Source organism: Xiphophorus maculatus, chromosome 24 (assembly GCF_002775205.1).
Source record: "Xiphophorus maculatus strain JP 163 A chromosome 24, X_maculatus-5.0-male, whole genome shotgun sequence".
Taxonomy (NCBI): Eukaryota; Metazoa; Chordata; class Actinopteri; order Cyprinodontiformes; family Poeciliidae; genus Xiphophorus; species Xiphophorus maculatus.
In genome coordinates, this window is record NC_036466.1 from 7,845,920 (window position 1) to 7,871,536 (window position 25,617).

The following is a 25,617-nucleotide window of genomic DNA, read 5'->3' on the forward strand; positions in this document are numbered from 1 at the left end:
TAATGTATGCAAGACTTATGTAAAAATCAAATAATGTAGAAATTAAAATGTAAAAGTAAAGTGTAATATCGCAATTGCCGTATGTATTTAAAATCTGTTCAACAATCTCTTTACCCCAACTGATGGACTTTTGATGCATTTTATACCCATGACTGACATACGTTTTAGTGACCAAGATTTGTATTATGGACAATGTGATGACATTAAAATGGCTTGGTTTAAGAAGACAGAAGGCTATATGCAATCAATATAATCATCCTGTTTTAAAAATAAAGACTGAGTTTATGTTATGTTATGTTTATGTTTCTCTAATATTATCCAGTTCACAATTAAAGAGGCCTGAGTGTGTCATGTTTCGATTTGACAGCTAAGGAGTAAACATTTTGAAGGCTTGCAAAAGTTAGCATCTCTCTAGAATCCAGTTTGTTCTTAATTTAGAGTGTCCTATTTATCCATTGACTTTTCGTCCAAAGTCAGACCAACGTCATTGGTCTGTACCTGGCTTTCAAGAGTGCCTAAATGTGCTACAGTCGCATATCCACATGAGTTTCCATGCAAGCAGACATATTGAAAAAATGAAATAAAATCGGCAGGCAGGCACATTATGTCGCAAGCACATCGCCAGATCAGAGTCCACCTCTCTGTGGCCAGTGATTGGCCTACTTAAAGGCAGGGCAGCTCACTGGCACATTTGAATACAGTGAAACAGGGAGCAAGGAATGAACAGACTGAGGGGGGAGAGAGGAGGGGGAACAGTGAGGGGGCGGTGCACTAGTTTGTCCCGTCTCTCTCTCTCTCTCTCTCTGCTGGGTCTGGATGGAAAAGCTTACACAGGCAGAGGAGGAAACATGTCATGAGAGGTGATGACACAGCCACGGAGACGTACTCACATCCTCACTGCCTCCTGGGATTTCTCCTCGCTGCTGTTTCAGCCGCCACCGTCAACCTTCCTGCATCCCACAGAGAAGAGAGAGAGGAGAGAGAGAGCGTGAGATAGAGCGAAAGAGAGCTGCCAGTCTCCCTATACAGCTCTCCATCTTCCCGTCTTTTTCACTTTGTTTTTGGATGATGGGATTTTAATCATGTGGAAGGTAAGAGCAGAAGAAGTTGTGTGGGTTTTTTCACAATGGGCAGTTTGTGATCTTTTGCTGAAGTTTGGGAGTCCCTGGGGGGTTTCCCGCATGCTATAACCCTCCCGACTGCATTCTCAGTGAAACCCAGGAGATGTGGCAGGTTTACAAGAATGATAATAACAGAGTGCTGGCTTTAGAACTCAACCATTCAGCTTTGTAGACCAGGAGAAACTTCTACAGAAACAGTTGCTGAACATATGTACAACACAAAGTCTGCTTTCATCACAGGAGGTGTGAGTCATTTATCTCGACTCTATACGGCTCCGCAGTCTGTAGGCGTCTTGACAACTTAATTCAACCCCGATTATCCAATTTCTTGTGATACTTTTGATTTTGGGGTGGAGTTTGATTCTGGGTTTTGTGACCCACTTTCATCTGTGTGGTCTCTCAAAACTCAGAACACACATCTGCAGAAGGAAGGGTTATGTATACTGTTTGTGCTTAAACTCTGGTTTTGCAAATTAGTTTTTCTTTTTTTTACCTGGCAAGTCTTTGAATTTTTTTTTCCGAATTTAAATGCAACTTTAGACTGAGTGCATCTGTTCATGTGAATATGTATATGTGTGATTATTTATATTACATTTATGTAGAGTACAGCCCACTTGATTGTGCATTATATTAGCCTCAAAGAAACTCGGACGCTCTGTGCTGAGGCGTGTTTGGTACGCCTCGCTGCACGCGTGTCTTCTGTGTTGAGTGTGTCACAGCTGGGCAACACAAGCTCGATGCTACCACTCATCAGTCTCACCTGCAACGGATCAGAGAGATCGAGAAAATTGTTGCTTTTGAGAATGTCTCAATGAACAACGACTAAATCCAAGAAAAAAAAAAAAAAGCTTAGTGGGATGTTTGGTTTGAAACGGTCAGAACGCCGACCAATATAGCAACGACAGTAGTGTTCCTGTTTCTTTTCCTGTTTCCACAAACATGTCTCAGTGAGACATTGTCAGCCTGGGCGACCTTCAGAAAGAAGCAGAGCGGCACTCAGATCCGTCTCTTCCCCCTCCCTGCCCCACCTGGATATGGACCGTGGGAACTTTGCAGACAATTATCTCAAACAGCCTTTTAAACTTGCTTCTATTCCTTACGGGACTCTTCATGCAGTTTATGTAAACTTATCTAAAGGCTAAGTTACTCTATCTTATTTAGAATCAAGGCTGTAACTTTGATCATTGCTGCTTTGATAATGAGGAAAAAACGGCATATTGCTGATAGCATTTCTACCAAAAATATCTCTTTATCTCACCAATGTGTGGCTAACGTGATAAACAGGGAGGTAAAACTAATGGAATGCTTATCACTCTAAATGCTTATTTTGATCTTCAAAGTCGAACATCTAGTTCACGCTGGAGGGACGCAGAACTGCTAATTGCTATCTAAACATTCCTGAAATGGGAAATACATTTTTTTTTTTAGTTTCATTCCTCTCCAATTCACTTCATTTTATCCACTCCAGTGGGTTTTTTTAATCACCAACCAAGTAAAATGAGTGATGTTGTCATGGTAACTTCCAGAAGTGTGACAATGGGTGCAACTGGTTTATTCAGTAGTCCTGTGGTGGGGATAAGTGGGTCCTTCAGCTTTTTATTCTAAAGTTGGAAGAACTCTCCACAGTAAGTTGCAGAGCAGTGTATACAATACTGCATAATATGCGTTACAACAAATGGCTGCCTTACTAGATTGGCCTTTTGTTTGTCCATTTTGAATAAAGGCCAAGAGAAGTGGACTTCTGTTTTTCACAACACAGTCATACACAATTGAAACAACTTATAATTTACTTGGCAAGTAGAAGCAAAAAAAAAAAAAAAAGCACGTAAAATGTTTTAAAGAAATTTTCTAAGAGTGCCAATAGATGTTGGAAATACATGAATATTCAGTTTATTCATTCACACACAATTCAGTTTATATTCAGAGATTAAAACTTTTCTTTCTTTTTGTGCCATTGCAATAAAAGAGGGTCTGTAAGGTTTTTAAACATATTTATAGGGTGATTTATATAATGTAAGATGTGCTATTGAATTTGAGATCAAGAAATTCAACAGTGAAAATAAAAAAATAAAAAGTCTGAATTTTAAAAAATTAAAAAAAACGTCTAATGACAAACTAGATCTGGTGGAGAAACTGTATGCATCAGCAAATCCCGTCACAGTGCATATGTGTGGTATAAGCATCGTCTAAGTGCTAAGGAATTTTTCTTACATACCCAAATAAAGCTGTGGCAGCTTTATGGGGCTTATGTGGTGATCAAATGATTCATTCTGCAGTGTTCAGTTGAAGGAAAGGCAAGGCTGAGTGCTATTTACTTAATGTTGTGTATTCTCCTTGAGATGCAACAAAGTTATGGTGGTATTACCAGCAGCCAATGTTTCCAAGGTCAATGAGAATAATCACCATAAAATTATGGAAACCTTTTGAATTGTAGACCAATAATCTGTTGTTTTAGGCCCAATTGAGTCCTTAGAATTTAAAGTGCTCAACATTTCACTATGTACAAAAGGTAGTAAACAATTCAGTGAGAGAAAGGCAAGATGCTATTTCCTGAACAATAAGTTTATAGACATTTGCAGAAGAAAACAAAATAAACTTCAAAGTATAAACATGAACAAAATTATGACCAAATTCAAAAGTTCCAATTAATAAACAGCTGCTTTTAAAAAGCATCTCGTTCTTCTTGCAACTGGTAGTAAAGAACTGGTTGGTTCAGGCCTTTTCTGCTATGAATCACTAAATACTCTAAGAAGAGACACACCAACAACTGCAAGCCTGCAAAAAACCTGATGTGCAGCAAAAAAAATCAAAATCCTTGGCCAAAAGAAGCTGCTTGTGCACACTTGGGCTGCTCTGATGCTAAAAAACCCAACTCAAACTTTTGTTAGTTTGTTCAAGACATACATTTATTCTCCTCCATTCAAGTCACACTGTATGTTTTTGACAAGTGGAAATGATGCTGTAGTGCAGTAAAATCAATAGCTGAGAGAGGAAATGTGAAAATGTATAAATTTAACCTTGCTCTACTCAGAGGTGTGAGACTGAGTATCATGGTGTTGACAAACCCAGATTTAGAAAATTATAGCGTTAGCTTCAAGCTCAGTTCTCACAATTTGTGTTTAAAACTTGTATGATATAAAATACAAAGTAGTTATTCTCTGTTGTGTTGACAGAGGTCACTCACCTGAAATATACTTTTATGTCAAAGTCTAAGGAGCAAAACCTGGTAGCTAAGCTAAGGGGCACTAAGGAAAACAAGCAAAGAGTGCAGTAGCCTCAACAGGTTTGGACAAACAAGCTAAACTTGCAAGATTAATATAACTCTGTTTCAACTAACTATTTTCAGACTGCATTTTGGGACCCAAACTGTTCTGTGCAGAGATTACCAAAATAAGTCCAAATTCATTCAAACCAGTCAGATTCCCAACTTTAGTCAGTTGCACCTTAAGTTGCATCAATGTAAAAAATATAGTCTCAAAGACTTTTATGTTTGGGGTTTTAATCTAGTTTCACTTCATACTAGTCTGGCTACATTTGACACTTTTAAATTTTTTTCTCATAAGGAACATTATGAGAAAAAAAAAAAAAAAACAACTATCAACTTTGAAGAACAGTCCAGTTCTTCAAAGTTGGTAGAATACACTCTGTTCTTGGCCTTCTTCTAAAAATCTACTCTAGCCGAGATCAGAAACAGAACCCCACCAAGATTTACCACATCCTGGAAGAACCAAACTTCACTTGATGTAATGCCACACAAATTTCACTTAGTAGCAGAGATCACTGCTTCACTCTCATTCACCCTGAATAGTTTACATCAAATGTATGTTGCGTGGTACGAGCCACATGCGCTGGCCTCATCCCCTTCCAGCACCCTGCTCATGCATACCCATGCCACACAGATCTTTCACAACATTTTATTAGCCAATCAAAGCAGCCAAGATAACTTTCTGGGAATGAGTGCTACATTATCACTTTCATCAAAGCATTACTAAGTAATTGTGGTGATGGAAGGAAACTTCAGCCAACTTTTAAAAGTGTGCGGTGAGGTTTCTGTTCTGTTTGTTTCTCTCCTATTGCCTAAACGCAGTTTATCTCATGTTAAATACAAGCAGGACAGAGTGAATCCCAAAGCTGGATTGTGACACAAGTAGAGTGTTAGGCAAAGAAACGTCTCAATACATATTTTCAGAACAAGACACCATCATTTCCACAATACAGCTCTACTGAATATGGTTAAACCCCTACTGCAAATTTTGGTTTATTGGCTAAATTAAAAACTGTTCAGGTGTATACAATGAACAAGATATGCCAGAATAGTTCAAATTCAACTCAAAATTCTAGTTTAAGGAGTGTAATTTCTCTATACATTGGTCAACTCTCCAGATTGGCCTTAAGAGCATACATTTGCAAATCAGTTGTGCTCTCAGGCACAAGTGATCCAAGAAATCATTGGTTACATTTGTGTACTTGAGATAGAACACTGTAAATACCTGGACTGTCATTTTATTGGATGTTTTTTATCTATCAAGTCAAGAGAAATTCCAAGAGAATACAATGAAATCCAAGGCCCTGAATGTTCCTACAGGTATAATTTCAAGCAGAGTTCACAATTGACAGTTAAAGGAATTGTGGCTGCACCACCTGGTGGGACATAGAGGAATCTGTCATCTGCTGTCATCAGACTGCGAAGGAGACAGGTGGCTACATCAATTGACTGCAAATAAGATCCAGAAAGACTTTTTGGCAGAATATACATAAGGCAAATACTGAACGCTAAAGGGCTCAATGCTTACACTCAAGAAATGCACCACTACAGACCCAAAAGCACAAGAACTGTCAGTTCCAATTTGCTCACCGCAAAATAAGAAAAACGAAAAAGGTTTTGGGGTTCTGTTCCGTGAAGCGATTAATCAAAACTGAAAGAAAATAGAATGGAAACTTTGTGAACTGGCATCTCTGAGGGAAAAGAAAGCAACTCAGTGATGCTCTGGGCCAGCTTTAGAGTCTTTTGGCACTGAAAACCTGCAGGAGGCGGAGGACAAAATTTATTCAATCAAGTACTTGGCAATCTTAGGTGGAACTCTCACACCCTCTGTGAGGAACCGGACCTTTAGAGTGGATGTTATTCCAAAGTGTTGTTATAGAAGTAATCCTAATATTCTTTCCTAAAGCATATGGCTTAATATTTATGAAGTGTCCAAAACCAACATGTTTACTTTATTGCCTCGTGAGTCTTTTTGTCAATGCCATTGAACGTCGAACACCCCAATCAAACATACTGTCAACACCAGACTTGTTTCATGTCCCCTATAATCTCCTGCCCCACAAACATCGCATTGATTTTTTTAGCTGTACCACTGAGGCCAATCTGGGTCATACAAGCAAGATTCCAGACAGACCTTGCCACGCACAAACAATCACAAACGTCTCCCTCCATTATCATCACTAATAGCCTCTGCATCCCAGACTATGACCAACCAATCCTGTTAAAGTGTGACTGCCCACTTCTGACCATGAAAGGCCTGGATTGGTCACAGCCGGTGTGGCAGGAAGCGGATTAGGGATAAAAACGTGGCAGGGTTTCTGAGAACTGAAAACACAAATGTTAGTGTAGCATTTGACTATTTTTAGTGTTGGTAACGTTATAAGACCTGGAAATGAAGAATCATACAACACAGGGAAAGCAAAGGGAGGCCAAGATGGAGAGGAAAAAAGGTGGAAGAGATGAAAGACCTCGAATTCTCTTCTGAGTTTGACATCTAAAGCTAAAAGCTTTTGATCCCTCATCTAAAACTCCAGTTTGGACCTCGTTAGCTTTTGCTCTGGGCATGTTCCTTGCCAAAATACATTTCCTCATCCTGTGTCCCAATTGTACTTATATTACAATATATGCAAGGAAGACTGCAAACTGTATAGAAACAAGTTCTTCTAGCCTATACAGCAAGAAATGCCACCAACATTCTATAAGAAATGCGTTGGGGGGGAAAAACATAGCATCAGGCTTTCCATGTGTTTACAAGTGTTTTTAGAATAAATCCTTTCCTGTAGAAATCAATTAGTATGGCACATTTTTTGTAGCTTGGGTCCGGATTGCACGACCTCTTGTAAAGCCAACTAGTTCTCAACCATGAAGCGGGGTCAAGGGTTAATCTGGCATTAGCCACCCATTGCTTCTATGGAGGCAGATTATGTTATTTCCCTCCCACCCCTCCGATTTCCTCCACAAATCCAGTAAACAGTTGTGGGATCTATTGAGTTCTTCGAGAGATTGATGCAAACAAGGTGTCGAAAGGGTGAAAGGTTGGAAGAGACGGAAGAGTAAAGTTGACTCAACGATGCACATCAAGAGCTGAATTATTTGGTATTTAGGAACAGAAACGTAAATTATTTAGTGACAGTTCTTTTAGTGCATCTTCATTCTGGAAGTAGGTTACATTTAGGGGCAAGTGGTGCGCTTAACAACCCAACACTAAAATCTTTACTTTTCTTTGCAAGGAAGTGCTAATGCATTTGTGTACAGTTAAATCTATCCCATCGGTTTTCACTGGGCAAGGTTTGTTTTAGTCCTGAGACATGACATTATGAACGTTGACAGCCAGATATGTTTATCCTCTGAATTAGATGCCTTTGCCCTCTTCTATCGTTATGCCGTGTGCTCTGCTATATTTTTCCGCCTCCTCCGAGCTGAGCGAGATGGAGAGAGAATTGGAACGCTGAGATCATGAAGTGACACACACAGTGTACACTGATTATGTGAGCCAGGTCAATGGGAATGACCTACTTCTTGTATCTACATCGTGGACTGCCACAGTTGTTCGCATCAAATCAGAAAATGGATCTCTGCACACATGTTTTTTTTAAATTCATACCAAGGTTATGTGGCTTTAGAGTATTCACTGTAATTACTGCCAAGATTTGGGTTTTCCACTCAGTTTACCTTGACAATTGTGAAAAAATATCATAAAAGGCTAAAAGTCCCACTTTCCGCAAGTTAATAGCAATTAAACATGCAAGTCACATTAAATCAACAATATGTAAGCATTTATTATGTGCATTGTAAAACCATGCCAGGCATTCCCTTTTAACAAACACAAGCTCAGTCCCACCTCTGTTTTTGCCCACATTGTGCTTCTGTCAAATCAGTTTTTAGAAAATAAAAGGGTACCCATTAAAATTTTATTCCGGCCTAAACTGTGAGTGGAAGGGAAAGCCGCTACTTTCCCGGATCCACATTTAATGAAAGATTTAAGAAGTGGGGCCCAGACTTTGTGGAGGGAGACGGCCCAGATGTAAACTGGAAGTGAGAACAAAAGTTGAAAGGGGCTTTAATTTCTGAAAAGCTCCGTGGTTCTGTTGTTCTAGTGAACATTTGTTTGTCAGGTAACTTGTGGATTACAAGCAAAATGACAAATGGAAGGTGATGTAGTACATTACACCAAAGGTTGTGTTGGAATTTATAGATAAGAGGTTTTATATATTTCTTTCAAAGTAACTATGGCAACGGCAACAGATTTTCCATTTCTATAAAGACAAAGGTACAGACTTAGAAACTGACAGGTTAATATGTCTCAGTTTTAACCCTGTGGTTGAAATTGAGACATTTTAGCATTTTATTCTGCCATCTCTAAGAAAGACGATAATGGACTTGATACTTTAGTGTAAGAAAAAAATATTTTTTTTTTTTTTTGCTGAAGTTGAAATTCAAGTGATCAATCAAGTGATACAACTGGATTTAAATCAGACATTCTAATTGTCCTGTATTTATTTGAATTAACCTATGGGACTGTATATAGTCATAGACTGGATATAATTGTAAAGTCCCAACAGATATAATTTATGGCAGATATGCTCTGTTTGAATAAACTAAAATTTTAAAAACCTATGTTAAAAAAATACTAAAATAAGTTGTTTCACCAATTTTTACATGAATTTCTGTAATCAAAATTCCCACTTGCAAAGATGATGGTCCCCAACCTAGTCTAAGTTTAAATTCAATATGGTTACTTTCTATGTAAAATATTGCACAAAGTGGAAAAAACAAATTAACCATTCATTTGAACTTTTATTGTTTCCATAAATGCAAAGTATTACACATAGTACTTTACATTTATACTCAAAATTTGTGAAAATGTTTCATTTTTTGTTTCTTGAATAATTGAAAATGCTGAGAAAAGCCTTGTTTTGGTTTGTATTACTATAGTAAGCAAGAAATTCTAACACCAAATCTTAGCTAGCAGTGGCTTTATGGCACAGAAATAAAATGATTTCTACCTTAACATTTTAAAATTGAAATTTTATTGTTACTTTTATGTTTCAAAAAACATGCTGCATTTAAAGCAGCAATCCAGTTTTATTTGACAACACAAATGGCGCAAATCTAACATTAAGAAAGTTTTACTCCATTTAAGGTGGCTTTGTTTGGCCTTTACCAGCAAGTTGCTAGTGGATTTAAGCCCACAGAGTGTACCATTTATACATGGAAATTTAATTTTTCCAGTACCAGGTCATAAAAATGCAGTTAAATGCTCCCTGAAGTAGGAATTACAATCCTGGGTCCCTGTAAATTGAAATCCAGAATTTTTTGAAGTGGGAGAAATAAAATGCTTACTCATCCTGCTTATAGTTTGTTTTATTAAATCAGCCTCACAGGGCACATTCAAGCATATATTTGTGATCTTTTTTTCCCCCCACTGTTGCAACTAGAGCAGAGAAAGTGGGGCGTGAGGTTATTCCCAGATTTAGCTTGCAACAAAACTTTTAAGCTGTGTTCCAAACACAAGCATGGAGACACTGACATCAAAAAAAGGCTAGAAACATTGATTTATGCTTGTGAAAACAAGTTTTTCATTAAGCTCTTGCCTAAACTGGTGTAGTCAGGTTGAAGCAAATTCATTCTCAGGAAAGTAAGCATGGTAGGGGGCTAAGAAGAATATTTCATACATTATTTACATTATGCCTGTCAAGGGATGCATGCTGGGTAATATCATATTAATGTATAAATAGGTATGAAAACAACATGCTAGAAATATTAGCTTGTGATTGGTTATAGAGATAATTTCTGCTTATAGGCAGAAACTGCAGTGAAGAGGAGGTGGAACAACACTAAAGCATTCCTCTAATCAGTTTTGTATTGCCCCCCACTGAAGACTATTGGTACTGACATTGCTGAGGTGCCAGCATGACAGACTAGTCATTTACATACTGTGACAGCTCTGGCAGTCCAGAGGCACAAAGTGATGATGGAAAAAGTAAACAACTTAGACTTTTGTAAAATCATATACATTTATCCCCCCAGCATCCCCACGTTTTTTTCCTCCTTCCCCCCCCGTCTCTCTTCTTTTGCTTTGTACTCAGTCACCTCCCTGCACGGTTCAACAGTGTCACCTACGGTATGGTTAGAGGCATTTCACCCTCTCTCGGCTGCCTGTTTCAATTTGTGTGAGTCTGTGAATGCATAAGAACAAACAGATTGGTTTAAAGTGTTTTCATCTGAATTCAGTCAATCTATTCTCTTTGGTCAATAATGCCTTCAGGATCCCTCAGTGTCAAGCCCAAACTAATCACAGCTCTATAAATTTTTACCATTCCAGGCTTTGTTTGAAAGATTTTTTTAAGCCTTACTTCTGCTTTCTTTCCTTCAATAAAGCTGTTGGCGGTTGATATTACTTGACTGACTGCTGAGTGAACAAAGTGACTGCATCAAAATGTCGCGGGACATTTTCAGCCAATATTTACTTCATTACTGAAGCCCTATTTACTTTGGATTTTGTCAATTTCTGCACAACATTCCCTGCTTCAGTTGTACATATAGCTACTTTAAAATTAAATACATGAAATCAACTTGATGGCTATTCATTGCTCTGTGGAGAAAATGTACTTGTTGTAAATATCTTGTTTTTTACAATTAAGTACAAGAGAATAAAAAATAGAAAAAAATCTGTAAAGGTGGAAACATTCTTTTATGGCATTAAACATTAAATATTTCTTGCAGAAATATATTTTAGTTCCTTTCTGCCTTTTTTTAATCAACACAAAACTGTTATCCGCCTTCACATGGCCTCAAAAATGCTAGCACTGCAAAACTCTCAAGTGGGGTACAATTTATCTGCAGCACTTTTCCCCCTTCTTTTAGATCAGAGGAAACCATGCATGGGAATGAGAGAGATACTCTGAGCTCTTTGCATCCTATTGTCTGACGCACCAATGCTTTAATCTCAGCCGACAGTGACATCTGCTGAAAATCCTGCTTGTTGAGATAAGACTGGACACATTTCCTGCATCAGAAATGCATGCATTATATCACAGAACTGCACTTATCCTGTTACCTCTCTCGTGCTTTATGGAAGTTTGACTTCTGAATAGAAGCAACGTTCACAAAATTGATGTTATCCGACATTTTTGAAATTGCCAGAGGACAGTTTAATACGGCAAATGTCCAAGCATTGTTGATGCTCTGTGCACAACACTGGCACTCTCCAGGTTTGATGTTATCAGTGTTTACTGTTGCTTCTCAATGCAATTTGACCAAAGTCTATCTACACATCCATTTGTGTTGAAATACACTTTTAGAAACAAACAGCATTGTCGATTTAAAACCAGTGTTGCACAAGTTCTCCGGAAAGCTAATTCAGTTTTATACACACAAAAAACGAGAAATGGTTGCAACACTTCAATTCTTCCATAAGAAACAACTTGCATATTATGTTCCTCTACATATGCTTACTTTGTATTGGTATAATTTCTCAGAATTTCTGTATGCCTACATCCTGGAAGAGAAAGACACACTGCCTTAGGTTGAGGAGATAATACAGAATTATAAAAAAAACAACTAAATCAGGAAACATCTATCCAAGCCAAAACTTTACAGCATACAAAACAGGCCAAATCTCTCCCACAAGCTAAAAATGAAAGCCTCACAAAAAACCTTGAGAAATGAAGATACAAAAATCCATAATTTCAAAAAAGGATGTAGAACTATATGTATAGAAATCTGTCCACGCTAGCTGCTGCACTACCATACTCTGTACATCCGTCACCACTTTTATTAGCTGTGCAAGACAACACCGACTCTTACAAGTCTTACAAAATCAACTGATTTCTACCACATTTTGAACAAACTGGGTCAAGAGTTCAAAGAAACAGTCAGACATGCCAAATATTTTACCAATTCTTTCAATTTTAGAGCTTTGCTTCCAGCCAACATAATTTTATTAAACACTTAGCCGTATTGTTTTCTATCTGTCTGTGAATAAACATATTTGAGATGTTTCAGTGGAAACCATGGTTATTGGGAAAGGTGGGGGCGCAATATCAGCACAAACATTAACTAAAACCACCTGACGGCGACAACACGCTGAAATCAAGAGCCAGCTTCTCTGCAGGAGGAGAAAGTCGACACATGCGCTAATTACTAACTGGCTACAGCTGTAGCAGCAGCAGCTGCTGGCACTGCTGCACCTCAAATGAAAAACATCCTTCCTGCTGACATGTTAATGCTGATAAGGAAATCCTTTTCAATTTTATTAAAATAGATTCAAATTTAAGTGTACTCCAAGATTAAAAATGACTTCCAAAGTACCGTTTTGCAGCCACACATTGCAGTGAATTATAAACCAGCGCTGAATGCTAATGAGCAACAGCAGCAGCTTGTGCTCCAAAGAAAATAAATAAATAAATAACTTGCTGCATCATAAATCATTTAAACATAGCTTAGGTTGGCTTTGAGGTTTGTTGTGATGCAGTTTTAAGCACCTTCCAGCCCAACAAACTCTCCTTGCAGCTCTAATGTAATGGGAAAGTAACACACTCTAGTCTGCTGCCAGATGATAATTTTGGTTTAGCTAAACCTAAAGTGTTGGTGCTGGAAAACACAACAAGGATCTTTAAAGAATAAACAGACCAAAAAAGATGTGAGCATTTTCCAATTGTTAATGACATTGCACAGCTTCTGGCTAAGATGATCCAGAGTTCTGCCTATTTTGTAGGTCTGTTTCTTCATTTGTTGTTTGTTGATGGGTTTGGCAGAATCTACAGTTAACTTTTTACAGGCTGAAAAGGAAAAACTCAGCACTGCAATTATTTAGCAGTTGTCAGCTCCATTGAGATATAAGCCCTCCCAAGAAAGCTGTGGAAAATAAGCTGTTTCACACAATTTAATCTCAAATCCCTCTGCTCTTTTTCCCTCTGTTCCCCTTTCTGTTCTCCTGGCGCTATCTCTTTGTCTCTGGCCTCCAGACATCTGAGCGGCTCTTCTGGATTTTGATGACGCTGCACCCAGTCCCGCCTGGCCTCTTCTGAGCAGGATGGACACTCTGGAGTCAGAGCTGACCTGTCCAATCTGCCTGGAGCTCTTTGAAGACCCGCTGCTGCTCCCTTGTGCCCACAGCCTGTGCTTCGGCTGTGCCCACCGCATCCTCGTCTCCCACTGCGCCACCAACGAGTCCGTCCAGAGCATTGGCGCTTTTCAGTGCCCCACTTGTAGGTATGTCATTTCCCTGAGTCCGGAGCGTGGATTAGAAGGACTCAAGAGAAACGTGACCTTGCAGAACATTATCGATAGAGTTCAACGGGCCTCATCCTCGGCTGGCCTCCCTCTGCCGTTGGCTGGTCCCCACAGTGGGCCCAACTCTCCCATTGAGGAAGGGAGCAACCGGCTGGCTCTGGTTCCCGTCAGTGCCGCCATGTCCAGCCCAGAAACTCCGCCGGAACCAGTCCAATGCCAGTTCTGCGAGCAGGACCCACCCCAGGATGCCGTTAAGACGTGCGTGACATGCGAAGTGTCGTACTGCGAGGAGTGCCTCAGGGCAACTCACCCGAACAAGAAACCATTCACAGGTCACCGGCTCATTGAGCCAATGCCTGATTCTCACCTCAGAGGGCTCCAGTGCCTGGAGCATGAGGAGGAGAAGGTGAACATGTACTGCGTCACTGACGACCAGCTGATCTGCTCACTGTGCAAACTGGTTGGGAGGCACAGGGATCATCAAGTGGCAGCCCTAAGCGACCGCTACGAAAAATTAAAGGTATGTGCCTGTTGGCTTATATGGTCTATAAAAAAGAAAAAAAAAAAAAAACTTTCTGCTGTTTTCAGTGTTTTACTTAGTCTAATTATAGATAAGTATAAAAACCCTCCAATGCCCTTTATCGTCTTACACATATAATGAATTTCAAACTTTAATTTCATTCTCCTCTGAAGTATGAAATTTCCTGATATCCTCAGTCAGGTATCTAATTTGATTATCAAGAGAGATTTCATCATTTCATGCTGATTTATAATCTCTCCTGAATAATTAAGCAATTAGCATAATGACTGCGCCACACCAGGAAGCCAGGGAGGTATTCAGAGGCAGTGAATTAGGGGTATGTCTTTAACAAGGCATGGTGATTTTGCAAGGTTGCAGGTTAACAAGCTGGGTGCAGGTTGGCTTAACTGAGAACTGACTTGTGCGTCATAGTGCTAATGGCCGCAGGGGCAGGTTTTTTTTGCGTTGTGCATCCCAAGTATGATGGATTTTGTAATAGCAAACACTGCAACGGTCATCACCTTTACTCTTTTGCTTAGAGTTACATTTCCATCATTTCACTGTCATTGATTTGTGACCCTGCCTTAAGGGTAGTGACCAACACCCTGTATTACCTGACTTTTAAGATACAATGTAATTTTAGCTGATGCTAGAGTGTAACACTACAAAATGGATTTTGTCTAAGAAGTCAGTTTTTTGAGTTTACTGAACACTTTAACTTCTATTTAAAATCTTTTAAAGTATACAAAATACACCATTGTATTGGTACTGGTACTTTTAAGAGTGACAACTTAATTAAATCTTACTAGCAGTCTCACATCCCCCACCCTAATCTCAGATTTTGACATGCTTTAGCTGTTCTTCTGCCATATTTTCCTGGGACATTTCATTATTATCACTTTTTGCCAATCTGCTGAATACAAGATACTTCCACTCTTCACAAAATGGGACAAAAAAAGTAGTAGATTATTGGAATAGTTTCTTTTTTCTCTCTGAGTCTGTTGGTGTGCTTCTGATAAGAACCATGGAGGTTATTGTGGGAACACCCATCCTTTTTTCAGAGATAAAATTACCCCTGTCACAGGAAATTGACAGAGGAGGGTGCTGGAAATGGCTTTTAAAATCCTTAGCTCAGGGTCTTCCGAGTAAAACCCTTCAGGATAAAAGATAGGAGCAGCTGTTTGTATGTGTCAGCCTTGGTACTAAATCACTGGTTTGGTGTTCCCCTTTCTCTGTTTAAGTTGGAACAGTTTGGTATTCTTAAGAGCAGTTTAATATAAAACAATTTGGGGGATTTTTTAGACTACGCATACATAAACATGTTACATTTCACAAATCATCTATTTATTAGAATTCCTTTCCCTGATAGATGGTCACAGAATTATAAACTGGACTAGCTGTGAAGTCTGTTACTCTTGAAAGGGTGAAAAGTGTACTCCATAGTAATTGTTGATGGTGGGTCCTCACACTCCATCCCAGTGGGTGTAGTCCAAGGTGAAAAAACAAGATTTTCAGGAGGTGTTAAATGCCAAGTTTGTGCACATCAGCTATCTGTCTGTGAAAGGTGGTTTTAACTTCCCATAGTTTATTTGATTCTATTTAATGACTGTAGAAAATGTTGAAAAGTGTTAATGGAACACCAACACTTTACTGCTGTTTTTGTGATGCTCCTCTTTCTTATTTGTAAGATGTTAAGTTTGTGTTTTGTGGGTGTGTGTGTGTTTTGACTGAAATACCTTAAGCTTTTTCTCATCGTACTTGTGCTGGCGTATCTAAAATGTGTTTTGCTTTAGGTTGAAGGAGAAAATGAATGAACCCCTTTTTAATGCTTGTTGCTTTTGAGCCAACATTTACTGTAGTGCATGGGTCTCAAACTCGCGGCCCGCGGGCCAACTGCGGCCCTCAGGACGATAGTTTGTGGCCCCCGCCTTAATATGAAAGTTTAATGTTAGTGCGGCCCGCGAGTTTGATATAATTGGCACTTTCAGTGTTGTGTGCGGAGCTGAACGAACTTACCAATCACGGTGGAGTATATTGCTCTCGGGGGCGGGACATCGGCCGGGCCTATTTGCATTTTCTATTTGTCATTATTTGCATGCAGTACATGCGCAATTTCCGCGGCCGCTCCCGCTTCACGTGCTTCAGCATCCAGTCTAGACCCGGAAGTTGCTGATCAGTGTAACATAATTAAGGTTAGGCGCTGTAACGCTTGGGTTGTGTTTAAGGGAGGAGAGGAGGCGGCAGATTCGTCAGGACGGTCAAAAACTCACAACCACACTGGTGCTGGGAATTCCACAGTGTTGTCCTTTAATAAATACGCTCTTCACCAACCTTACAAAGCCCGGTTGAAAGGCTGCTATATTATCAGACATGAAAATTGAGCAGCGTCCAAACAACCCGTAACTAAAAAGTTAGGGAGCTAACATGTTCGTCCAGCACGTTTCTCCCACGCTCTCTACAGAGAAGCCGTGGCGCATACTTCTGACATCATTAGCAATACTAGAGTATCTTAAAGAGACACTACACAATTACGGCTGTTACAGCGCCTGACTACGGCCAAATGTGGTAATAGGCAATCAGAAAGGTTCGGCTGAGGAGACCGTGTGTGTGAATGAGGCCCAGCCTCACCCAGACTTTACCTCCAGCGGCCCCCGGGTAAATTGAGTTTGAGACCCCTGCTGTAGTGTGCTAACATTTTCAGCATGCTTCTGAGCAAGAACGTTAAGTTACTTCTGCTGTTATTTAATCCATAGAAAGTGAATTGCTGACTCCCTGGGGAAGAAAGTTCAAATCTCTGTACACCATTTATGAGCACTGGAACCTTTGACCAAGTAATAATGTGATGGACCTTTTGGTTCTATTAAATTCTGTAAAGAGCATAAAAACTCCTTCTGATTTAAGGTAAAACCTATTCAATAAACAACAAAACAGGCCCAGTATCATTCCCATCTCTCACTCAGGATTGCAGGAATCTAGATGCAGTAAAGACAACTTGCTTGAGTTCAAACTGGGCATCAAATTGGGGAAGAAAGGTGATTAAAGTGGCCTTGAATATGGTCTGGTTGTTTGTGCCAGAAGAGCTTGACTGAGTATTTCAATAATTGCTGATTTAGCATTTTTACATACCACCCTCTCTTGGTATGCAGCCAACTCTAAATCAAGATGCCCATCTTTAACCTGTCAGAAATTCTCTCTTTAGAGTAGAGTAGGCTAGCTGAAATGTTTTAAAATCTTCTCATGGCTTGAAATACAGAAATACATAAACATTAAATGAAACAAACGCGACATCTTTTTTCTAACTAGTTAACTCCTGTCATTTTGCATCCTTGGGTTTTCTATTAGAATAATCCCAGTCCACTGCCTCACGGCACTTTGAAAATTCATTTAACTAAGCAGAGATTAACTGTGCAGTACAACACAGACTTTTTTCTCCCAAAATCTAGCTCAGAGTGGAGGCAGAAAAAAAGGGGGTGGGCTGATAAAAAGAGACAGATTACGCTGCAGGATGATTGACGAGTGATCAAACTGATGGGGGCTGGAAGGCGCTCCAGCTCCAACAAATAGATACAAGCTGGCAACAAGGACATATAATAGGCTTAAATCCCTTTTCTTTATGTTTATGTCGTGGCATATTGCATTGAAGTTCAATACACAGAGGATGGCTTATTGTTGCAATTCTTGTCCTCCTTTGAGAGATCAGCTTTTCCCCCTCTGTTACTAACAGGGTCATATTCCTGTTACAGCAGACCCTTATGTCACTTCTGTGTGCCATCTGCGTATTAAGGTCATCCATTAAGCCCCCCGTGGCACTACATCACACTTGCAAAGGAAAAAAAAAAAAAAAAGAGGCACCATGTCCACCTCTGTGGACGAGTCAGAGCTTTTCTGACACCACAAAAAAACTGTTGATATTTAAAACGTGGCTGAAGAGGTACAAAGCATATTCTATAACTTCATACTTCGGTCATTTTCACTTTCAGCTTTGAAACCATGAAGAACATCTTAAAACTTTGAAAAGAGGAAAAGTGACAACGATGCATCAGAACAGCTTAATCATGCCTGATTTGGCAATTATGTGAAACATGGCAGCAAACAAAACAGCCTGGCTCTGGCATTTAAAAAAAAAAAAAAAAAAAAGCTATGTAAAAAATACAGAAGGATGAATAGAAAGGAGGGGAAAAAGTGAAGGGAGGAGCATCGAGGGGCGGCACTGACGCGCTTGTCACCTGTTTGCCGCTTCGTTTGCCGGGAGCGCTGCTCTCATAGGGAAAGCTTTTTGAAGCCCTGATTTATCGCTTGGCTGGGTTTGCGCATGGCTTGGTGCTCAGTGGAGTGACTGTCCCAGTCACATCCACGGCTAGAACTAGGATCTGCTGTCTGAGGCTTCGGACGGGGCAGGATGAGGAGGCAGTGCAGGGATGAGGGGTACTACCCACGGTCAGAGGTACGCCACCTTCAAAACTTTACAAATTTAGAAATTGATCAGGTTAAAGAACTGCACAATTTTCATGTCGTTTTATTTTAGAAGGTTTCTTCTTGTTTAGTTGATTTGATGCGTCGGCTTAAGCTTTGTTTCCATTTCTATCGTCTTGCATCTGTGTGACATTTCTATTTTTTTAGCATCTCTCATTCTTGTTTCCAACAGCAAGCTCTTGACTCCAACCTGAGCAACTTGATCAAGAGGAACAATGAGCTAGAGTCGCTGATGGGGAAGCTGATCCAGACTTGTCAACATGTCGAGGTGAGTCTCAATGGCCCTGCCGGGGTCTCCAATGACCTAATTTGTCTAGCAATTCAAGTGGTGTCGTTCTGTGTGAAAGAAACTGCTGATGTTTGGTTATTTTTGCCCAAGAGTAAAAATGTGAAGGCGACAAATTTAGAAACTAGACAATTCTCTAAAAATCAGGCCACATCTTGCGATTGCAGTTGTCATTAAAGATTAAGCTCAATATCTGATATAAGGACTGTGAAGACATTCTGGACTCAAAAATAACTGGTTTACTCTAATGCTTCATTTTATGAGCGACTTTGTAATTTATAAATTATTTTAAGAAAAACCACAAGCTGTATGAAATTGTCACTTTCTGTATAAATAATGCGAACATCTATGTTTGTAGCTTGACATTCCTTTATTCCCCTGGTTTAAGTCTAAACTATAATTCATTGCACAGTGATTATCTGCATCTACTCAAATTCTGCATGGAAATTTTGCAATAAATGTACAATAATCGCATTTACATTCTCATACCGTTTTTTAAAAACAATGCTTAAGCAGATTTTCACATTTTTCTGTCATTTGGTTTGGTTTACCATATTTATTCCTGCATTAACAGATTTGTGTTCATGTTTGCATGCATGCAGTCTCCTTTGAAAGCAGTTCTGTGCCAAGCCTGCCCATTCGCATCACATTGCACCACTAAGATGCTTTAAATAAAGCAATGCCACAGGGTTTTAGAAAATATGGAGGGCAGCGTCGCAGCCTGCCAAGACCTTTTGCAAAGTAGAGGAATGTAAAGGATTAGGCAGTTTAATATTTTCAGAAGATTAAATTACAGTTGTGTGCTTGTTTTGCATGCATATCAAAGTGCAGTTTATACAAGATAAAGGGAATTTTAATGAATAAAGGATAGAAAGAAATGGCGGTTCTGTGATCACAAAAGCACAACTTTGAGAAAACTGTAATGAAAATACAGCTACAATAATTATATATATATATATATATATATATATATATATATATATATATATATATATATATATATATATATATATATAATTATCGTATATTTGCTCCATAAGTGGATAATTTGTAGAAAGTACAAGTTTCACCTAATTTATAAACCACTATTTCTTTTTTAAAATTTCCTTTCATTAATATGCATTAGATGAAAGCATATTAATATTGAGCATGTCCCTCAAAATGAGAGAAAAATGAGATGGGATAATGTTCAGCGATGGTGTGCAACATAAATACAAGAAGGAACATAAGTCAGACATATAAAAATACAAAAATAAATTGTAGTTATGAAGATCAAGGAGACTCTGCTTGCATGCCACTAATGAGCTTTCTGAATATTTCACATCAGATTATCCCAAAACAGCTGCAAAGACATGTCTTGAAAAAGATTGCCAACTCGCATCCTGTTCCTCTGACTCACCAGCTCAGCTGCACCCATAATTTTGCATTCCTGCTGCACACTAGATGCGTCTGCCTTTTCAGCTGGCATCTTGTTTATAGCTTTTCCATGTTAGAACCAACACCAACCCACACTCCAAGCACGCTCGGGCACTTATCACATGTTGAAAAATGGGGACACAGTCTAGGGGTTGCTCTGGGAGAGTGGAGTGAATTAATTTAACACTGTTTAATAAATATGCATAGACTCACAAGGGTCATTTTAGTTTTCTTTTTTAAATACAGTACAATAAAGGATTTTACACAAAATCCTTAAGAACATTAAGTCATGATTCATAATAATTATGTCAAAATTCACAGTTGAATAGATATTTTTTCCCCCCACAACAACATACGTTATTAATCCTCATACACTATTTACGTTACATTAGTGAGGCTTGAGTTACTAGACTGATGAAGACCCCCTTTTAGGACTCAATCACAGATGGGTAAACGTCAAGAGAGGTGCTAATCCTAATCTACACAGGCAGATGAAACAGACTTGACACAAATATGTGCATTTTAGCAAATGTAAAGATACTCAGTTTGAAACTTTGTTTGCACATATTTAACTGTAGCTGATATGTTTTTGAATAAACTCAACAGAAAATGTGTATTTTGTCATACCATGATGCATTAAAATAACAAGGCCTTTCTAAAGTTTTTATTTCTCAGATTTTCTCTTATTGATTACAAACATTAGGTTTTATTGGGATTAGGCCAACACAAATTAGCACGTACTGGTGAAAATTTATTTTTTTTAAATTGAAATCTGGTCCTCAAATCCTTAATTAAAAATATAGTCTTAACTATTGCCTTCATAAGTCACCCAACAAGAAAAGAGTCCACCATTGTGTGTTATAATTTCAGTACAAAAGCAGCTGTTCTGTGAAGGCCTCAGGTTTGTTAGAGAATATAATAATAATAATAATAATAATAATAATAATAATAATAATAAAACAGAGAGAATCACAGAAGTGTCATCAATTGAGAGACTTCTGCTCTGCTTTGTCAGTATAGTTTTGAATTCTTCTTTGGGTTTATTTCACATCTCACTTGATTCTTTTGGTTCTCTAATATTATGCTTAATGATTATTCATTCATTTATTCATTCGTGTACTTATCTTCAGTTATTTTTCCCTGTTGTTCCTCTGTTGTGTTTACATAGTCTGTCATTTTGAGTCGTTCTCCCTCAGTGCCACAGTTCACAACTACAGCTCATGTAATTGATTAAACTCACTTGTTTTTCCCCCCCACTAATCACACCTCCCGGTATACATGTTCCTCCAGTTTTTACTACTTGCTGGATTCAATTCTCCAGTTCATCATATTTCCTTCGTGGTTCAGTGCCATTTGGCTGACTGTGTTATTTTGGCACCTTAGTTTTCCAGCGTGTATGTTTTTTGGACTTTGTCTAAGCTACACTTTTCTCAGGATATTGCTTGCATCCTGCCTGTGTTTGGGTCCTCATTTAGCACAGGTTAGGCTATAAAACAACTATTCCAAACTTTGTGCTTCTTATGGAACTTTGTTCATCTGATCTTCTGAACACAGAAAGAGTTTCTCACAAACCTGCCAACATGGAATGAACTAACACAGGGCAAATATTAGAAATATCTGTTACGCTGTGAAATACTTTGCCAAGCACTGCAGCAGCAGAATTAATCCAACAGTAAAGTGATGGTGTCTCTTTGTAGAAGAGTTCTTCCACATGCTCCAGGCTAAGATAATTTAAGACGCTTTGTGTTTAAATGAAACACTTAATGTTTCTTATAGCCGACAATCTGTCACACTGAATATATCCTCCATGGGGCTTTGGCTTGCAGTAGATACTTTACATCTGTACAAGACATGATGAATTTGGTCACAACTGGAGCACTGACATATTTTAGGCTGCAACATGGCCTCCTGAATATTAACGGATGTTGTCTTAATAGAATGTGGAATGTTTAAATCTTCTCAAAGAAAGAGTTAGCAAGAGTTCAACCATAAGTTACACCTAACCTTCAATAGTTGCAGTTTCTGGTTAATGTGTGGCATTTATATATATATATATATATATATATATATATACACCCACATGATTTTGAGTACCAAATCCAAGGTGCAAGCATTTCACAAAGTGCAAAGCTTTACATTGGTGTCAAAGAAACCAATTAGCAAAGTTGTAGCAGCAGCTGCTGAGGCTTCCTCGCTGGGCAAAGGAACCGTGGTATTTGCTCAGCATGTTTCACATTAACACAGATGTACTCCAGGTGGCAAATTGTTGCTTTTGGCAACACAAACCAGGAAAAAATTATATAAACGCAGTAAGGAAGGACTGAATACTTTGAGACTTTCAGTCAAAGTCCTTTACAAGCGCGTTTGGCTCAGTGTAGGAAATAAAAATTACTTCCCATGATGTAATTATTAAAACTTTTGTCAGCACACAGAGAGACTAAGTTTGAATGAATAACTGCACTTTAATAATCACTTGGTAACTCTCGCAACAGACTTCCCTTTTATGGCTCCCTGCGCCATCACTTGGTTGCAGCAAGAAAACTTTACAAGGTGCTTAAAGGACCACTAGGAAATTACTACAATAGGAAACTGTGAGTTATGCCAAGTCCAGCAACCTTATAAATGGACGAACAGGTTTCACAGCCTGCTCAGTGTGTCAAGCTACCTGTGAAGGGAATCAAATGCTGGAGAGAAGTACGCCAAATGCTTGTTGTCTTTGGTGGAAACGACACACAATTGCTCTGAATGGTAATTATCTGAATTTGCAAAATACCTCCAACTAAATTAAACAATTTCTCTCCTCTAATTTCTATCATTTTGATCTGGATTCATAAAGAAGAATACAAATCCCACAGACAGTTCTTCTTAAAATATTCACTCCTCAATCTTTGTCAAATCTCAAATGTTTATGTACAGAAAGGAATCTGGATCCCCGTTTCAGTCTGTTGACTTATAAAATGCAACAAAATAACATCTGGACAACAAATAACTCCTCCTGTTGCATATGTCATTCTTTGAAGTTGATCAAATTTCCTTTGAGCTAATTTTTTACATAGAAAGTATAGAAAATCACTAAGTCATCAGTTACTAAAGAAGAAATTAAACACTGCTGGTACGAACCAAACTGAACTAGAACTTGAATGATACCAAGTTTTAGCCGGTAAATGGCAAAATCATGAATATTACAAGTAACAGAGGATTTAAATATATTAATCTTAGCGTAATTAAATTTTATAATACAAAATAAGTGCCAAAAATCTGAATCTTTTCCCCTAATATTCCAATTGTCTGAGATACTCCCATTTTCAACCAGGAGAAACACTGGAATTATTTATTGCAAAAACAGCTCAATCTTAGCACAAGGTCCCATGTAAGTCCTAGAACGGTGAAATCCACACACATGCAGACGCCCACACATATTTGTGCTGTTAAGATAACACGGGTAGTTTTGTTTTATCACTCAAGGCAGAAGCAAAATATTAAAAAAAGCCTAATTATTCACCAAGTTCTTGCTTTAGTATAAGATGGATGAAGAAAAATGTTTTCTTGGTACAACATATCACACCACAATATAAATGTACACACTCTGTAAACTTTCCATGTTTCCCCGTCTCGTCTTTGTCAATTTGATGCCATCTGTGAATTGATTTTCAGGTAAATGCATCACGCCAGGAGGGCAAGCTCCTGGAGGAGTGCGACGTCCTGATTGACATCATCCAGCAGAGGAGGCAGATCATTGGCAGCAAGATTAAAGAGGGGAAGGTGAAGTGAAAAAGTAGAACGGTGTGACCTCAAATAGCACACAGTGTTTTTATTCTGTCCTTAAACTGTTTAAAATTTCAAAAGTATAACAAAAAAAACATGAAAATCTTAAATTATTGAAAAGCCCTTGTTAAGAAGGGCTTGTATGAATTCTGCTTGTATTTAAACAAGCAGAATTTGTGAGTAACTAACAAAAGCTGAAAAAAAGAATACAAAAGAAATCCTGGAATACATGGAAGGTTTTGAAAGACCTGTGGATTATCGCCTTACAGTTTAACCAGAGTGTGATTGGGTTTAAGATCCTGTAATGATGGCCTAGCACACTACCGCACAATGTTCTGGGAGAGATAATTGTACTAAATACTTAGTTTTTCTTTTAAGGCTCAGACTGGTTTTGATAAATTTGTTCCTCAAAGAAAGAAAGTGGCTTTTTGTTTTTACTCAGGTTGTCTTTTGAAAGCATACACATTTGTTGTTTCACTTCAAATATTACAGTATGAAAACCCCCCCAAAAGAAATCATTAAGGGGGCAAACTCTTTCACAGCGATGTATGTTTACACGATCCTTTAACTGCCAGCAGATGGCAAACTACTTAGATGCCTGAGATTCAAACCCTTCTGAACAGACGGGAGGCGGCAGATTGGCCAAAGAAACATCCCACAGCATATGGAGAAGATGTTTGCTTGTACTCTCAACCCAAATGATAATTTAAGCTCCATGTAATGAGACTTGGTGTGCTTCAGAGTTGTTGTTTTTTTCCCCAACCATCTAACTTCAACAATCTCAACATTTAGCACTGAATGAGAAAGAATGTGCATAGACGCTTGGCATTTTTGTCATGAACTGGATCCAGAGGTTATGGCTATGGTGTAATCTTTCCTGGGATACAGTTTCTGTTCCGTGTTTATTTTGGTACAAGCCAAACTGCTGATGAAATGTCGTTTGACCTCAATCTAACCAGTGACCTAAATCTGCCTCTTAAAAAGCAAAGAGAATGAAACTGGACAGCAAACGAGAGAAGCTGAAGTCTCAGATTTGCATGCAACAAAAATCACCAACATGGCTGATTTAAAAAAATGTTAAGAAAGTTTGGGATTTCACCATAAAAAGATTGCTTCATTACATTTTGCACCAGTTTATTTGTACGTTTTCCTCACAAATCTTGCTCTTATAATCCCCTAAAACCTTGGTTGATAACACAATGTAAACTAAAGAAACCAAATAATTTGTTTGGTCCTTCACTGACAAACTTGAATAAATGTGATTTCTTGGTTTTGATACAAAACAAATTTTTTTTTCCATCTTGTCATAATGAGGTAATTGTGTGTAGAATTTTGAGAGCAGAGATTAAATTAATATAATTTGGAATAAAACGTAACAAACTGTGGAAAAACTGAATCACTATAAATAGTTTCAGGCTGCAGGGTATGTTTGGCTTCTCTACACATGGTAGAGTAGCCAAACAGTTCTGTCAACAAATGAGATATTGATAGGATTTGTTTCTAACCAGTAGAATTTTGTATTATGGATATCATA

At 38.5% G+C, this 25,617-nt stretch overlaps 1 protein-coding gene across 1 annotated transcript in view; it reads left to right on the forward strand.

Annotated features, from left to right (window-relative positions):
• The first annotated feature begins 782 nt into the window (after positions 1–782).
• Positions 783–25,617, forward strand: part of LOC102235707 (E3 ubiquitin-protein ligase Midline-1-like) — a 32,499-nt gene continuing 7,664 nt past the window's right edge. The window contains exons 1-4 of the mRNA XM_023329935.1: positions 783–1,091; positions 13,356–14,143; positions 18,789–18,884; positions 23,973–24,080. Coding sequence (XP_023185703.1) covers positions 13,424–14,143; positions 18,789–18,884; positions 23,973–24,080 — 924 coding nt within the window. The 5' untranslated portion in view covers positions 783–1,091; positions 13,356–13,423. The remainder of the gene's footprint in view (positions 1,092–13,355; positions 14,144–18,788; positions 18,885–23,972; positions 24,081–25,617) is intronic.